Source organism: Hippoglossus stenolepis, chromosome 5 (genome assembly GCF_022539355.2).
Source record: "Hippoglossus stenolepis isolate QCI-W04-F060 chromosome 5, HSTE1.2, whole genome shotgun sequence".
Lineage (NCBI taxonomy): Eukaryota > Metazoa > Chordata > Actinopteri > Pleuronectiformes > Pleuronectidae > Hippoglossus > Hippoglossus stenolepis.
The window spans coordinates 5,714,601-5,730,098 of record NC_061487.1 but is presented as its reverse complement, the minus strand read 5'-3'; the positions used below and the strand labels follow the sequence as shown (position 1 = coordinate 5,730,098).

Sequence of the window (15,498 nt, the reverse complement as noted above, 5' to 3'; positions counted from 1 at the left end):
ACGCGCACAAGTATAAATGAATAAGCCACTTACGTAGGCTCTCCATTATTTCTACTTGCTCTCTCACCCAGATGATTTAACTTTCTCTCTTACTGAGTACCAAGTTTGGTACCCAACCCAAGCTAATCTACATGAGCTATGAGGACAAGTGCAACCATCATCATCATCACTGCCATCTGACATCAGATGTATCAACAAAAGAGTAGCAGTAATCTCAGCTATATGTCTTTACTGTTTAGTATGGCCTTCAAAGGATGTTCTTAAATTTAAAATGACAGGAAAAAGGGAGAATTAATGCTGCTCAAATGAATTAGTCCTCCTTAAATATATCCCCCAGTCAACTGTGTGATCATTTTGGTAGAGGTAGTTGTGATTCTGTTGCTTTTGAAGGCATTATTGTATATAACAATAATATAATCATGAGACGTATTGATTCATTTCATTAATTTTCATACAATTATGTCTTGATTGGAAAAGGCATTATTGTCTATTTTATGACATATAGCTATATTTAAATTTGGACAGGAATAAAATGTAGCACCCAAATTATCAGTGTACAGTTTGATATGAGAGACCAAAGGTCATCAGGTGCTTCAGTGTAACATCCTAAACTAGTAAAAGTAAATCTGAGTGACAAAGTGTCCTGAGGCAGTGCAGTTCATGATTAACAGCTGACACGTTATAGTGACAGTGAAACATCAGTCAGGACAGAAGTCAGCAACAACATGATGCTGCTATTTCTGCAGCTGTATATGCTGCTGGCTAGGGCGGGGCGATATAGAAAAAAATCACGATAATTATTTTCATATCAGTCGATATTGATATAAATCGTGATATCAAATCAGTACCACTGCACTGAGGCACATTACTCTGCGCAGGTCAACAAATGACCCTGCTCCTGTGACACTTTCTAATCAATCACACGTAGAACTGATCTTAAACCTGTAAAACCTGCTGAATTCACATTTATGTTCCTGGATAAACTTGGCCTTGCTTCTTCTGCAACAATGAAGTTAAAACACAGCGTTGAGTCATAATCTGCGGAAGGAAACTTCTCTTCTGTCTGCAGGAGTGTGTGTGAGTGTGTGTCTGCTCTTTTCTGCTCCTCTTCACACACAAACTGATAATCACACGTATTTAGTTATTAATTGATGATGTCGGATCATGACTCCGGATCATTCCGGTCACTTTAACACTGATGTCCTGACTGTGCATCACATTATGTCTCATGTTGTGTAGCAGTTTTAAACGTGTGTCTCATAAACTCTAGAGTGAATTAAACAAACACAAAGTAAAATGTCATTCCTGTACATGTGCTAATAACTTGTGATCAGTGATGGTGTTTATTGTTAAAGGGGACATAGCATGCCCATTTTACCACAAGTTGATATGGTTCCTTGGGGTCTTAATGAAATGTCTGTAACATACTTTGGTCAAAATACCACAAGGATCATTTAAAACAGCACCCTTTTTACCCTGTATAAAACAGCCCTCCACAGAGTGACCTGTTTTGAGTGCCTGTTCCTTTAAATGCTAATGAGCCAGCTCCCCCTCCCCCATGATTTTAAACGATATAAATTACATATTTTATATGATATAAATTATCAAATATGCATCCCATACTTTGTATTCCCTTCTGTTGTCCTGGAGTTTTAATTTTCCCAATCACATAATTAAATGTCCCCCTCTGCCCATCCACTACAAGCACACAAGCAGACAGAGAGGTGGGGGGCTATGAAGACTATCATTTACCCCGACCCCGACATTCAACGGGTACAACAACAAGCGGAGAAAGCAGAATCGCGGGCTGACCTTATATGTACAGTCTATGGGGCTGACCAGCGGAGAAATGCTCGTCCCGTGTGAACAGCCAGGCGGCTGCGTGGAGAACGGCGCTGCGCTGCCTGCAGCGGCGCTTCGCGTCGGTGTACCCGGCGTAACTACTGTAACCCGGCGTAACTACTGTACCCCGGCGTAACTACTGTAACCCGGCGTAACTACTGTAACCCGGCGTACAGTAGAGCTGAACACTGCGGAAGTCTTCCACACAGCTGGCAGTGTGGAAGACCGCTGCGAGCAGCGCAGCGCCGTTCTTCAGCACGCAGCCGCCTGGCTGTTCACACAGGGCGAGCATTTCTCCGCTGGTCAGCCCCATAGACTGTATATATAAGGTCAGCCCGCGATTCTGCTTTCTCCGCTTGTTGTTGTACCCGTTGAATGTCGGGGTTCGGGGGTTACAGTAGCGCTGAACACTGCGGAAGTCTTCCACACTGTTGGCTGTGTGGCGCTGACACAAATTCCAGCTCACGCACGGGAGAGCGAGCGGTCGCGCCCGAGCAGCTGCTGCAGCCTCCCAGTCCCAAGGATCCAGACAAATGCCACATGTGAGTGAATCGCGAGCTGACCAGCGGAGAAATGCTCGTCCAGGCTGCGTGCTTGGGAACGGCGCTGCGCTAGCTGTAAACCCGGAAGTAACGAGTGTGGGGGACGCCAAGACCATGTGGGAGACTTCCAGTTCCTTGTTACGACACAATACCCAGGAAGCGCAATCGAGTCGCTCAAGCATGACGTTTCTGACTTAGAGGAACTATAACAAAACGCGCGAGTGTTTTTTCCCCAGAGTTTTTGGGTTGGTAGACATGCCAGATACCCACATTAACCTGTAGAAGCACTAACAAAGTGGAATTTGCATGCTATGTCCCCTTTAAAGTGTAAAGTGAGCGCAGGTCAGAGGGGGAGTGAAGAGGAAACAGACTCCGACAGAGACTCTGATACAGGACGAGCGGACCTTTAATGAGTGTCTGTCCTGATCCTGAAGCAGATGTGGTTATAATTATTCAGCAGTTGAAAACCACCAAAACAATGAACGTAGTGGAAAAGAAGAATCGATTATGTTCTGTCTCTGGATCGATGCAGAGTGGTCCACCTTCTGCAGGAGCCCAAACATTAACACATGTGCTGATGCTCCTACACTCTGCGCAGTGTGCGTCAACCAAACCTGACATGGCTGTAACTCTATTCCAGCCACGTGATTGGTTCGGCGCAGTGCTATTCTCATTATCATTGGCTGTTTGTGTTGTCTGTCAAAACATGGACGGACTGAGTTCTATCGACGTTGTATCAATATATCTTAAATTTATATCGAGGAAAGTTATATCGCAATAATTATCTTTATCGTTTTATCGCCCACCCCTACTCCTGACAGAAGATTCCTCAGTGACAGAGATAATGGAATAAATGCTCAGGACAGTGCCCTTGTTTGTGTTGTGATAGCTTTACAAAATAAAATTCAAAAAAATAGTCATATAAATGTTAAAAAGGTAAAAGGTTTGCTAGTTGCTCAACATTTGCTACATATTGATAATCCAATTCAATAACTTTTACTTGTGTGGCCTAAATAGTTTCATTAACTATTTTACAAGCTTTGTTCATAGATTTCTGATGTATTCATTGATTAATGTTCAATTCACCGGTGACTACATTCCCAACTGAGAATGAAATCAGTCAAGTCAACATCAACATCAAATAGAACCTTTGATGACATTTGTGGTTTAGGGGTTCAATTTAAGGTTCCAGGCCACTTTTTAAATGGGCTTGTTTGTTGCTGCAGAACTGTCTCCTGTTGAGTGTTTTCACTAATGCTTGAATCTAAGTGACAAAAAGTCCAATAGCTAAAAAAAAGGTTTTTCCTTCCAGAAATACATCAACATGATTGTGATTACTAGGGAGAAAAGTACTGCAGTGTGTCTCACCTAACACATCTACTCTGATCACCACCTTAATGAAAGAAGTTTTTTTATGGTTGTCACGGTGATGCTACCAGGAAGCAATATCAACAACTGAAAGAACATTTTAAACATAAAAAGACTTAACGCAGTGAAAGAAGTTGGGTGTTTTTTCATACAGTTCAATGAATTCAGCAGCATCTAGTGGACGTTGAAGGAACTACAGCTGAAGAAAACAGCATTTCGCTTTTGTCGCACAAGTATTCACTAACAAATACACAGTGTTTGTGTGTGCAATGCACGTGTTTGTTGTAGACCTCTCGCGGCTCACCTGGCAGGCATTATAGAGCAGCTGGTGCTCGAACTTTCGGATGCCAAGGATCTGCTGGAACATTTCGTAGAGTTGCTCCTTACTTAGGATGAGCTCCGACACGGCACTAAGGTGTGCCCTCTGTGTCTGACGCCGCATGTCCTCCTCCCCCCTGTAAATGGCATCATACTTAGCAATCCAGGAGCTCAGCACTGTCTCTTTGCTCAAGCCGTCGATCTCTGGGAGGCTACGAATGCGTCGCTCAATGTTCTTCTTGAAGACTTCGCGGAAGTCGTTGGCCGAGCAGCCTCCGCTCTGAACCATCCGGGAAACGCGCTCACTCTTCAGGAAGCCCTGTCGAAGACAGAGACAATGGTAAGCTTGGGGTGGGCTCTACACAGGTGTCCTAATCATCACTGGTGTGATAGTGCAACACAACATGGAATGTGCCATCACTGTGATACATCAATAGCCTAATTAAAAAAAATAAAGCATTTAATTTTTCTTCAAATGCTCAGTTGTGGTCAGAATATTTGTCAAATATTATATACTAATGGTTATGGTACTAATGGTAAATGAAAAAGTAAAACATAAATCGCTATATTAACTTTTATAACAATCATAATAATAATAAATACAAGGTGCTTCACAAATAAAAGACACACATAAAAATAACTTAAACAAAATAACATTAAAGAATAAAAACACTTTTTTCAAAACTGTTTGCTGAACCTGAACCCAACTTAAGCCAAAACACAACGTGCTAATGATCACATTTGGTTATAGTAGAAGAACAGGCATTACTGCTAACATAACTGATGGTTCCATTGTTAAACTATGAGTAATACAATGAACCAGCATAACCATCAATTCCAGGAATCCAGTCATCATTCGATTTACACATGTACTTTTCCTACTATGACATGTCAAAATGTCTGCAGTGAGGAAGGCCTATTTTCTAATCAGTATCTAGCCACAAACATCAGCACAGCTCGTTGACATCCCACCAACAATGTGTTGGGACTAAAAGTCTTAATGATTAATGAAAGGAACCCTACAGCTGAAATTCTGGGCAGCATTGACCTTGTCGCTATCGATGAAGTGGAACATCATGAATTACTTCATTATTTGCTTCATGTAAGAAAATGAATGCTCTAAACATTGCACAAGATGTTGAATTAATGAATATCATTCATCCATTTCGTTATCTCGTTTAAGCTGAAATCATCAGAATGTGTAAACACGTCTGTACTGTCCACCACCACACAGGAATTCACTGGGTCTCTAATGTCTAACTCTCTGAGTTATTCACATTTGTGTGTTTTGGGAAAAGCTTTTAACTCAGAACAACTTTCACTGAGTTTGACAGATGAATAAGTGGCTCAGACTGAAGCAGCAGCAGCTCTGTACGACATTAAAACATGTCTCAGTTGGCTGCTTCACCTCTTCGTTCTCTGAAACTGTGAACATCTATGACAAACTGAGTCATATAGTGGAAGCTGAGAGCTCAGAGATCAGCAGCTTAGGACAGTCAGACCTAATGTTTTACATTGCGTCAGAGTAAGATTTGAACTTTAAATTCTGTTATATATTGGCAAATCCAAAATAGTATAAACATGTTTATACAGAGGTTTTTAGTTAACTTTGAACATTTTCAAACTTAGTTTTGTGACCATGCAAGAGCAGATTTCATCTCCTCAAATCAGAAAATGCTCACTGATTAAAGCGCAACTACATTTTCTGTATTAAGAAAAATATTTGCATTGCAAAGTAACACTGAACAGTGAACACACTGACATAAAGTGCACTTGCCATAAACATTCAAAAATAAAGTTCATAATTTTCACAGCGACTTCTGTTTCCATTGGTGCACATTTACCCCAGTGGGACCACTGTTGTCCCAGGTATGAGGCTGCTCTGCATTGATATCCTCATGTTTAAACAATGTTATTAAAAAATATTGACAGTAAGGGTGGGAACATCAATATACTATCGTGGAAACATTTCCGTGATAGGCAGCTGGATAATCTATAAAACAGATTTATACTATATATGATACAGATATGAGTTTTAATGATGTCGATTTTGGTTTATAGTTGAATAGTTTTGTTACTGAGTAAAAGACAAATCTTGTGTAGTCTCTGTGTTGCTGTTGTTTAACTCATGAAGAGTGCAGGCGAGTGCAGTGGAAAATTACCAATAACTGAGTCTTATGTCAACTTTCTTAATGTTGTCTTTACTAACAACAATCTCTGCCGCCATCAGAGAGGGCAGGCCTCTGACGCTGTTTCGTATCAAATTTGAATGTCGGGGCTTACAGACACTTGGATGACACCACAGGAGAAGTATGGAGGCCCTTTAGGGTTTTTTTTCTGTTGTCTTTTTTACGTTTGAAGAATCGGTTCCCATTTACTTCAATTGTATTGGATTTTGCTGCAACGCTGTTTACCCCTGAGACTCCAGAGGTTTTTTGTGGACACTAAGCTGCACCACTTTATGTGAAATGATGTAAGTGTTAGTTGAGCAGCAGGTTTGAAAACTGTATACTGCCAGGGACTGAAAGTAAGTAATTGTATAATAAATTGTGCAGCCAGTGTAAAATCCAATTCTAAATGTTTTATTGTCAAACATATAATGTAGAAGAAATCTTCTATATACTAATGCCAGCTCGGTCTGTGGCTCACCTATCTCGACAAATATTAATTTATCGCCCTCACACTTGGAATGTGTTTAATTAAGGGCCCAAGAAAGCACACTGCCGAATTTGGTGCGATTTGGAAACTTGAACAAATTTGTAGTGAAACGCCTTGGAGGATGGGGATGTGGGGGCAGTGTGCTGACAGGCAGTCTGCAAACCCACTTGAAGATGTCTTCTACGTCCTTGAATACACTACAGCAGCAGTCAGCAACCAGTGGCCCAGCAATTATAATATTATTACTCTTTTTATTCCTGCATATCGGACAGAAAATGACATTCACAGGTTTCGGGGGTGCTGATCACCCATGGCAACAGAACTTGTGTCTGGAGATTGGGTCGCTTAACCATCAGATTTATGAAATACCTTACATGCAATGTATGAAAAAAATGCAGCAGTTACGTAACTCATTCAAGCTCACAGTATATCAAAATAAATGTGAACAGTTATAAACATTAAAAAAAATATGGCTGATTGTGGACCATTACCTTTCCGTAGATAAACCAGGTAGGACGAACAAAAAGTTTTGTAACTTCACTCTGCACCTTAGACTAAAAAGCTCTGTACACAAAGAATCCTGTTTGAGGAGGACTTACTAATGTCAATGAAATAATTCTGGAGTAGCTACGGAGCATTACCACAGGTCAAGCAAACAGGCCATTCCAAACAGGGAGGTTTAAAAAAAGGGTACTGCAATAGTATGAAAGAAAGCCAAGAGGTCAAAAACAAATCCCCTGAGGAGTGTTTACATTACAAAACATTTTAAAATGCAATCTTTGTACTGTGCAAGCAAACTTCTAAATTGCTGCATTACTTTGAATATATAGGTAGGCCCTTTCATGGTACAAACTTTTGTTGGATGATATTTTGTCCCAGAAGTTATTGTGATAAATTATGTTATTGTCAGAATTTTTAAACGATTTCATAACACTGATATGATATTTTAGGATCATTCCGGTCACTTTAACCCTAATACCCTGGCTGTTCTTGTGCGGCAGGTGAACTGAGTGATCAGGTCCTAATAACTTTTGATGAGTTTTGGTGTTTGTTAGTTAAAGGGAGTGAAGGTCAGCAGGAGTATGGTGGGAAGACACAGGAAACTCCAGCACCAACCGCTGCCTTGATAATGAAGCGGCGGCGCTAATCATTGCGGTGGCTTGTAGTGGAAACCCAATATTAATACTTATTGTTGCCACTGTTCTTCAACAAATTGGACACATCGGCATTTCCACTTTAAAAGACTCTGGGCCTGTGTGTGTGTGTGTGGGTCTGTTTGCGCCATCTTCAAAAACAGATATTAGATGAGAGAAGCGACTCCCTAAAATGTCGCCACTGTTCTTATTTAAAATGGGGGTTACTCCTGGGAAAAGGCAAATAAAAATCCATTCCTCCTTATTATGAATTGATAATCGGATCATTTAAATGAAGAGTCAATTGTCAAAATTACCATAACACGGTTCCCCTCCACTCCAAAATATACAGCTACTTTGCAGACACTTGTAGTCTGAAGGTTGTCCTGTGAAATAAAACAGCACGACCTGACCAAACCATGAGAGCAGCCTCAGTCAGTCCTGAGGGCCGGCAACGCTGCCTCATGAGAGTGACACACCGGCAGAGCAAGAACCAAAAGCAGATGGAGAGGAACTGCAAGAGTAATGATGTGGAACAGGAATCATTTGAATCTGAAGACTCTCAACAAGGAGATAAGAGAGAAATGCCAGAGAAAACAAATGTGTTGGTGTTGAAGAAGTCAGCAGCTAGATTTTTACAAATCAGTGGGTGGTGGAAACGGAGAAAGTCGAAACAGATAAATTCCTCTTTATGGTGATGAATGGAAATGGGAAAATGTTAAGTGGATTAAGGGGGAGGTGACAGATGCAGCTGCCACCAGAGGAGCCCTTCTACCAGCAGCTTATTTACCTCAGTGTGTCACTCAACACAAAATGTTTGGAACTGCAGAGACCAAATGACATAGAACAGCCACTATCGGAGGAGAGGATGCCAGAAGGCCAGAAACTATCGAGCTGACTGTTATAAATTATCACTAAGGAGACAAGGTGATGCAGTTTCTAAGGGGATGAAGACTGTTGTAATAAGTCTGAGCCAGTAATTGGCTGGCTTCAGGTTTCTTTAGTTGGGACAAGAAGATTTATTCAACCATCAGCTCAGAGTCATGTTTCTTTTACTGTTGAGCTCTTAATTCTTGTTACAGTAAAAATGATAAGCAGGGAGCCAATAAATGCCTTTTAACATAGATTAATAAACACAGTTAGAAATAATAAAATTATTCCTACTCCACTCATTTCTTCAGGCTAAGTATGCGTCAGCTTGTCCTAAGATTAGTTTTAGATGATTGAGATCAGCTCTGCAAGTTTGGTATATTATCATTCTTAAACCACCTTCACACTAGACAAATAAACCCACACTAACGCCTGGCTTTTGTCTGCAGTGTAAAAATCTTCCTTCATCCCAAGTTGAATCACTCTGCAGAAGTCACAGGTATTTATCAACTTCAGTTCTGATTTGCAGAGAAGGAAACATGACACCTGTGTGGACACAGCCATTTCCACCCTTTTTCCACAGTGTGAAGTCTTGTAGAGCACACAAACACTAAATACACTCCGGTCACCAAGCGCTGCAGAAACAATGTGGCTCCACCTCATTTTGTTTAGGTTTTAGGGTTAACAAAGTTAACAAATGAAAATGAAGACATATGACAATTAAAATATACTGTATGTGAAGACATATCCATGTCCCGGATGTACTTTCCTATAATTTAAGATAAGGTAAACTAAGCTCAGTAGAAAAATATCCCTGGTCTTCGGCTCGGCTATCCATATCCATCTACTCTAGTAGATAGCCATAGTCATCCATTCCAGTTGTTAGTGGGACAGACTATGGATATCTAGTCCATAGTCTGTCCCACTAACAACTGGAATGTACCGACATCAATTCTGACCAAGGTGTTTTTGTAGACGATCAATTATCAGTTCCATGTTGGTTTTGCTTGTAATTGTATTCCAGCTCTGGATATCTGTACTGTTGTGAAAGAACTACAACACATGGATACATTACAAACTATGTATGAACCAAAAATATTCTCTTAAAAAACAACTTTCCCAAGACCCCCAAAATGACCCTGACCCCTTTATGGGCTACACACAGCATGGCTATGTTAGCAATATTAGCCATGCTAACTAGCTGCCAGCTACCATGCAGGCACAGTGAGAGAGTGCTGCGCTCAGGGTGGAGAGAGAGAGCACAGGCCAAAATATGTTTTAGAAACACACATTTACAGACCAAGAGAATCAACTGACAGAAGCACCAGCACACAGATATAATCTGAAGACACCTATCTATTGGCAAGGAGTCAAACTCCTTTTTAGCAGGTTTAAAAATAACTCACATTTACATGTTAATTTGGGTGTAATATGGATACTGCTATTGGTATCTCCAATATCTCCAAAGATATCCAACATCAGCAATGATGGATTTAAGTTTTGATGAGGGGGCATCAGCTGTACTGCAGCCTACATTATGGAGACCCTTGAAGCTCTTCAGTGTAACTTAGCCCCTACACTTCTGTGTATGTCCATTGAAATGATAGAATCTTCATATTTGAATAACTGATTATAAAACACGCTAAACTAACTCCTAAGACAGGGGTCAGCGACCTTTACTATCAAAAGAGCCATTTTGCCCCCTCTTCTACACTCTAAAAAGTAATTCAGGTGACCTGTTACAGCTGTAACAATTCGCCTTGTTTCGGGAAAAGGGGAAAATTACTACGCTATTTTAAAAGGAGCACGGGCGGACCTGTCACGCTGTGTATGCGCGCCGCCGCCTGACCAATTTACAATAAACAAATAATATTCTATAAGACCGATAACCTTGTCATCGGCCCCACCACGTATGAAATAATATATATATATATATATATATATATATATATATATAAACGAAATAAACCCAGATATGTTGCATACAATTGTCTGTATTGACAAAAAACCCAATCATACACATGTACCCCCTGGACGTGTGCCCGCAAACAAAGACGAAAACGTGAACATAACCACACAATTTACACAAATCCCATACATCAATATTTCCCCAACCCCAGGTTCATACAGTCCCGAATCCCCAAACAACGTCCCAAAGCAAAAATGTATGCAGGTGTGGCGTGGTGAGATGCCGCAAACAATACCAAAAATGGTCCACGCTATCCTCACCACCTCTGAGCGCCCAGAAAAATAGTTCAGTCCTCACGGTAATCCTTGAAAGTGTCACCCAGGCAATAATCCCGTTTCTTTGGAAGTAATCCCATGTAGGTCTTCAGGACCGCAGTTGACTCGAACGTGGCTGGTCCTCTGCCGGCCCGTATACACAAAACAACCCCCCTGCCGAGCCGTCACTTCCCCTCATTTATCACATTTGGATGTTAAAGAAACCAATACATACACGATAACACATTCAATAAACAAATACATACGGAGATCCCTTCCTTTATCCTTTAAGGCCTCTGACAGTTTGGCTATGTACAGAACTTATAAAACATGTAGGTAAGAAGGCGCAGATTTATCTGTCCTCCCTAACATATTTCCTGTACATAAAGTGAACTTAGGTGACCTTTACACAGCCACTTAAATAAATGCATGGTAGCAGGCCAAAAAATCGTATTTATTGATTCAGATCAACATTTTAAGTTGGAAACATTATTTTGTTGAGTTATGACGAAATAATAATGTTGATAATTACATCAACTTAATATTGTGTCTTATTTCAAGTTAAATGTCTGCATTAAGTTATTTGACATAAAGTTTAAGTTCTAGTAACTTCATAAAATTTGCTTGCCAACTTAATTTTTCTCCAACTTAGTTCAGGATTTTAAGTCCCCATTTAACATGCCCGGACATGTTCAGACAGTTGAGACTACCTGTCAGAGGACCTGCTAAGAAAAGTATCAAGGCAAGTATCATCTCACTCACATGTAAAAAGCAATGAATTGCAGTGTTCTCAATTGTGATCTTGACCATTAGTGGACTTGTGTACGGATGTTAGGCTACAGCTGCTGGAACATGTTGTACTACTACACATAGCTAATGCTATTCATATTTAGCAGGCCATCATACCATTTAATTTAACTCAGCAGTGGATACAAATGATAAAGTTTCATTTTACGCATCTGCTCAGCAAGAGGGGTCTTTTCATTTATGCTGTGGAAAGAGAAAGCATCATCTCTTGTTTATTTAACTACAAATTAGCAGCCTTTGGAAAGTGGAAAGTTCTGTGAGAGGTGAAATTAGTGGAGTGTTTCTTTTTTGTCTTTCTTGCTCATTTAATTCAGTGTTGTTTTTATGGCTATTGCAAATGCCAAAAGAGATGTTAGGTGTGATATTTGTAGTATAAATGAGTTTAGATATTGGTTACTACTGTGATATAACAACTTTGTATTTTTCGTAGTTGTAAAGGCTGCATTACGTTTCATTTTAGGGATAAAATATCAAGACCTACATTTATCTACTTGACATAAAGACTTTGCATTAACAATTGTATCCAAGATAGGCTTACTATGTCATTCTATTTTGATTAGTGTTTTAATAAGTTGGCCCATTTGTAAAAAAAATTATGAGCTGGGATTGCAAAATGTGTAAGTTTGAAACCTCTTCAAAAACAGAGTTGCTAAAACATTACAGGCTACACCATGGTCATGGGGGGCAATCACTGCCATGTCTTCACCAAGATTGTTTCTCTTCCTTCAAAACATGGGGTAGCCTTAGATCACATCTATCCAGGAATCACTCTCAGGAAACTCAGGAAAGCGTGAGATCTGTAGAAAGTCTCTATTTTACTTGCCAGTGTTGCAGTAACAGAAAAGGAGTTTTTTTAACATCTCGGTCAGCATTTGAAAAAACATGAGACTGTCACCTGTGTTTTTAAGAACTGCAATTTCAGCACTAATATTTATGGAACATTTGCCTCACACAGAAACCGAAAGCATACTCCTCACTCACTACAAGACTTCAAAGAAGACCTGCTGAAGAGGTATGAAAGTTCTTCAAATACAGATGACTACAGTGATACAGATTTTCAGGATGCGGAAGTTACTGATTATGGTCCAGATGATAATGATGTGGGAGATCTACCAGCTCTTATACAAAGAAATCTGGCTTTGTTGTTTCTAAAACTGGAGAGCATTTATAATGTATATAACAGGTGTATTGATGAGGTTGTTGAAGAGTTACATTTTATCTCAAATTCAGCATTAGTCCCCATCATCCAAGACATTTTACAGTCCTGTTTGAGGAAGCACCAGTGTGAGATTGATACTTCTGTTGTGTCAGACATGGTGACAGAGCTTTGTGATGCCAACCCCTTTACCTCTGCCCTGAGCAGTGGTGGTCCACTTTCTTCTGCTTACAAGAGAAGGGCTTACTTTAAGGAGAAATTTGCTGTGTTGGAACCAGTGGAGTATGTACTTAGTAGGGAAGAAGATAGAAGCTTCCAGTATGTCCCTATTCTGCAGTCACTGCTTCAGGTTTTGAGCCAAAAAGAGATCCAGGATTTGATCTTGCATGACAGAGAAGCTCAAAGTAATGGTGAAACTCAGTACAGGGCACTTTCTGATGGCATTTACTATCAAACAAATGAGTTGTTTTCTGGGGAAGATCCTTCCATTGCCATCATTCTCTATATTGATGACTTTGAGATATGCAATCCTCTGGGCACTTCAAGGAAAAAACACAAAGTCACAGCTGTGTACTGGGTGTTAGCTGATGTTCCTGCACTGCTAAGATCTTCACTTACCTCCATTTTCCTAGCTCTTCTCTGCAGAGCTGAGGATGTGAAAACATTTGGTTACAGTACTGTACTGGCACCACTGATCAAGGATCTTGTAAGTTTGGAAGAGGATGGCCTGTATGTCCCAGCATTAGGCAAAAGAGTCAAAGGAACACTGTTGTGTACAATATATATAGTAGGGGGTCCCTGCTCCTTCTCTCCATCAGTTTGGGGGTCCTTGGCCTGAAAAACGTTGAAGACCCCTCGCATAAAGTATTGAATCTTGAATATTTTTCCTAACATGACAGTGTTTTCATTCATTGTTTACGCTCTTTGGACCTTTATTTTCTACCTTGCATGAAATTGATATTCAGACAACTTAAAAATGATCTGGTTTGAGTTTCAAAATATGACTGTAAATTCATCAGCCTGCCATAATGTGAACCTTGCTGCCTTTCACACATCTGCCTGTCTCAGCTAACAGCAGATGGCTAAATGGTCATTATTTAATGACGGTGTCTGGCATGAAGATGGACTAATAGAGGACCCAGTGGCTCATTAACCAGCAGAGATTATTCTTCCATGTCAGCATGATTACTGTTTTCACTTGGCCTGATTGTGTTCTGTCTGAGCTGACAGGGACTGCAGAAGATCGCAGCTCTGATGTTTCATTACAGAAAAAAAAAGAAGACACTATTGGGTCTAAACCTGGACTGGTAGGGTTGCCATACAATTCACTCTGGACTGAAATTATCAACATTCTCCGTGTGAGTGCATAAGAGGGCTCTCAATACATTTTCCTTACATTATCCTAGTCTCAATACGTTCTGACTTCCATACCCTTTCTGTCGTCTCAGCTATGATCCCATTGTTTTCCATTAAAAATCTTTAAAAACACACAGCAAAATCAAAAGTGTTATATTTTCAGTGTTAGATTTGGGAGGTTAAATATTTCAACTATTGACCTAATGCAGTGATTCTCAAACTGTGTGGGGCGCAGAGGCATAACAGGTGGGGCGCGCGACCGAGAGGGGGAAACGTTAGGCGGAACTAATGTTATAGCCGAACTAATGTTTTGACATCCGCATCTCTTTAATGGCGGAACAGTAAACAAATCGTTCTTTCGCCGTAGCCAGGGGTCGGCAACCCGCAGCTCTGAAGCCGCATGCAGCTCTTCAGCCCCTCTGCAGTGGCTCCCTGTACAGTGTTGTGCATGTCGCGCATATTTTAGGTCTGAAAACTCTATGAGACCCAACAAATTAAGAAGACACTTAGAAACATTACACCCCAGTCACATGCATGTGTTGTTTTTGGTTGAGCTTTATCATCTTTGTAACAAAGTGATTATAATTGAATTTATTTTTTCTCTATTTTTGAAAAAGTACAGACTGATGGAGGAATGTAGTGATAAATGTCACCAAAAGTACTTCAATGAAGTTGAATTTAAGCAAAGTTATTGTACATTTTTTTTAAAAAGCGACAAATGTCACAAAAAGTTGTTTGAAAAAGGTTTTTTATTTGCACATCAGAAATTCCTGAAAGTAATTTGAATTTAATGTGCATGTGTATGCTATGTAAATACACATGTTAAACTTGGCCCATTTTGTCATAATTTTGTTGGGGCAGGGGAGCGGGTGGGGCATGAAAAATATTCTAGCTCCAAAGTGGGGCATGACAGAAAACGTTTGAGAACTTCTGACCTAATGAGTCATTTCAACTCATTAGGTGTAATTCAACTACAAGGTAGTTATTCCTCGAAACAGATTCTCAAATCAACTCTACAGTGTTGATTTCACTACATAGCCAGTGTTACTCTCTCTCTTTATGTCTATCTCTGGCTCTATTGGATGTGGCAGTGACTGTGACGGTTGCCTTAATCGAAGCAGGAAACCAGCGAGATCATCACTTTCTAACTTGGAGGATTAGCGTTATGTGTAAGTAACATGTCAATTTTATTTAATTTTCGACCTAGGAGCCTAGTGCTTGTATT

General features: G+C 40.2%; 1 protein-coding gene across 2 annotated transcripts in view; it reads right to left on the bottom strand.

The window, feature by feature from the left end:
• The window catches only part of cadps2 (Ca++-dependent secretion activator 2), a 226,908-nt gene that overhangs the window by 128,027 nt on the left and 83,383 nt on the right, over positions 1-15,498 (bottom strand). For both annotated transcript variants that reach the window (XM_035157552.2, XM_035157556.2), the window contains exon 3: positions 4,057-4,389. In XM_035157552.2, coding sequence (XP_035013443.1) covers positions 4,057-4,389 — 333 coding nt within the window. The remainder of the gene's footprint in view (positions 1-4,056; positions 4,390-15,498) is intronic.